This window comes from Mesoplodon mirus (genome assembly GCF_964341445.2).
Source record: "Mesoplodon mirus genome assembly, chromosome: 4".
In the NCBI taxonomy this organism is placed as follows: domain Eukaryota; kingdom Metazoa; phylum Chordata; class Mammalia; order Artiodactyla; family Ziphiidae; genus Mesoplodon; species Mesoplodon mirus.
Genome location: NC_138979.1, coordinates 33,954,508 through 33,956,869, shown reverse-complemented (window position 1 = coordinate 33,956,869; position 2,362 = coordinate 33,954,508). Strand labels below are relative to the sequence as shown.

Here is a 2,362-nt window from a genome sequence, read left to right as displayed (position 1 = left end):
GACAGTGTTACACACAGTTCTCTCTTCTTGAATTCTAGGCTGCTCAAAGAAGTTAACTCTTGACGAAAAAGCAGAAAAGGCTGAAGATTGGGAACCCACCTCATTGCTCCCAAGCAAACTTTCCAGGGCGCCTTTCCATAGATGATGATATGCAGCCTGCAACATTACAATGATTGAAAATCAACAATACTTGCAAAAAGCCATCTGAGAAACATAACATTTTATTAATAGATGAAATAAATACTCCAGTACATGCAAGGTAAAAACTTGACATTGGGGGGGGGAATCATTCTATAGTGTAAATTAAAAAATAAAACACACACTCACAGTAGCTTTTCCCCCCATTTGCAAACACATGGCAAAGTCATACTCTTTCCACACCAAGTATACGCCTAACCCATCACGACGGCTTAAAAAAATAACAACATACAAAAAAGGTAGCTACATCCATGTCTACGGAGAGAAAACTGAGGTAACCTTTCTCTTAATTAGGGGGGAAAAAAAAAGACCAAAAAAGAAATGAACCCATGACCTCCTTCCTGCCCAATTAATAATAAAATTTAGTGGAGGAATTCCGTTAGAGGAGCCGCGGTAGGGGGCAGGGGTAATACTGCAACCAGCAGGTGACACATCTTCCATCTCCTGGTGTGGGCTGCTGGGCACCGGGGGCCCTCCGAGTGCGAGTGCGTGTGTAAATGGTCTGCATGGCCCTGCCTTCTGGAAGATTCCTCTTGAGCATTTAACATGGGGTGGGGGAGTTCACTTTTGATTTCTTTGGTATAAATGGAGAGGGGCAGAGAATAAGTATCTTCCTTTAGCCTGGGGGGGTGGAAGAATGGGATGAGGGTGGGAGGGTGCTAATTCACAGAATTGGAATTCACTGGCGGTAAAGTCCTGGGCGAAGACCTCTCCCTTAAAGCCTGAGATAGCAGGGTGCAGCCTTCAGACACGGCGCAGGCCGAGTTCCTCAGCCTCTCCCTGTGGTCCGACATCTTGGCGCCCCCATCGGGGTGCTGCGCCAGATCCCTGAGGCACTGGGTCAGGAGCACGCAGGCCGACACCACACTCATGGCGCCGCCGAGGATGGCGGTCTGCACCGCCTTGCCCTCGGCGCTCACGGCCGCCGCGCGACCCAGGAACTGCGGCTCGGTGGCGAAGCCCACCAGTGCGCTAACCGCCTGCACCAACGGCCCGCTGAAGAGCGCGCAGCGGCTCCGCGCCAGCTCGCTGGGCGCCGCCTTCACCTCGCGCACGCAGGCCAGCAGCGCCGACGCGCTTGTGCTCATGCACTTGACGCCCAGCTTGAACTGCTCGCGCGAAAAGCGGTCCCGGGACTTGTCGCTGGCCAGGGCGCACGCGTCCGTCAGGAACTTGAGGTTGCGCGACAGGCCCTGCGACACCTCCAGCAGCAGCTGCGGGGTCAGGTCGGCCAGCGGGGTGGCGCGCAGCACTGCGCAGCCCTGCTCCACCTCGTGGCGGCAGCGTGTCACGCGGTAGCGGTCCACCAGGCCCGGCTGCGCGGGCTGCGCGCCCGGCGTGGCCACAGCCGCCAGATAGGCCGCGTGGGCGGAGCACTCGGTCAAGGACACCACCAGGTCGCCCAGCTCCACCAGGCTGTCCCCCGCTTCCCCGAAGCGGCCCATGTTGAGCTGGCTCTGCACGTCGTGGGTGAGGATGGAGAGCCCCTTGGTGCGCGCGATGATGGTGTCCCGGCACTGCTCGAAGGACTCGGCGCCGGCACAAGCGGAGGCGGGGCCCTCGAAGAGCACGGGCCTCGCCTCGCTCGACAGCAGCAGCAGGTCGGCCACCAGCTGCATCTTGCCCTTGCAGTGGTCGCAGACAGACACCAGCCTCTTTCGGGGCTGCGAGCAAGCCCCACCGACGGCGCTCGCTGGAGCCGGAGAAGCCGCCTCGCCAGTGGGCTTCCCAGCGCTGCCGCTAGCCATCGCGCCCGGGGGGCACTGGCATGCCGCTGGGGAGCCCGCTACCACCGCCGCTGCCGATGCCGCCGCCCCCGCGGCCGTCGCGACTCAGCTGGCCAAGGCCGCGGTGCCTTCCCCGCACCATCATGCCATCCACCGCCGCGGGCAGAGGGCACTGGGCTGCGGCGGCCGGAGCCCGGGCGGCGCGGAGCGGGCCCGGGGGCCAGAGAACGCAGGAGGCTCTTCGGGGCGCGGGGAGGGGGCGCAGCGTTCGGCCTCTTGGAGGGCTTGCAGGAACCATGAACCGGGACAGAGCAAACTCACAGACCGCGCTCCTCGTCGCCGGACTGCCAGGAAAGTCCCTTCTGCTGGGCTGCCGCCGCCGCCGCCGCCTTCCTGGGCATGGCCCGGTCCGACTGCCCGAGCGGGGGGAAGGGGGG

General features: G+C 61.4%; 1 protein-coding gene across 1 annotated transcript; it reads right to left on the bottom strand.

Moving 5' to 3' along the window:
• Positions 1-203: 203 nt before the first annotated feature.
• On the bottom strand, positions 204-2,093 carry TLNRD1 (talin rod domain containing 1). The gene has a single exon (XM_082617712.1). The coding sequence runs from the start codon at positions 1,944-1,946 to the stop codon at positions 858-860; it is 1,089 nt and encodes a 362-aa protein (XP_082473838.1). The 5' UTR covers positions 1,947-2,093; the 3' UTR covers positions 204-857.
• Positions 2,094-2,362: the final 269 nt, after the last annotated feature.

Coding starts and splice junctions, on each gene's coding strand:
- TLNRD1 (XM_082617712.1), bottom strand. CDS start 1,946: ATGGCTAGCGGCAGCGCTGGGAAGCCCACTGGCGAGGCGGCTTCTCCG.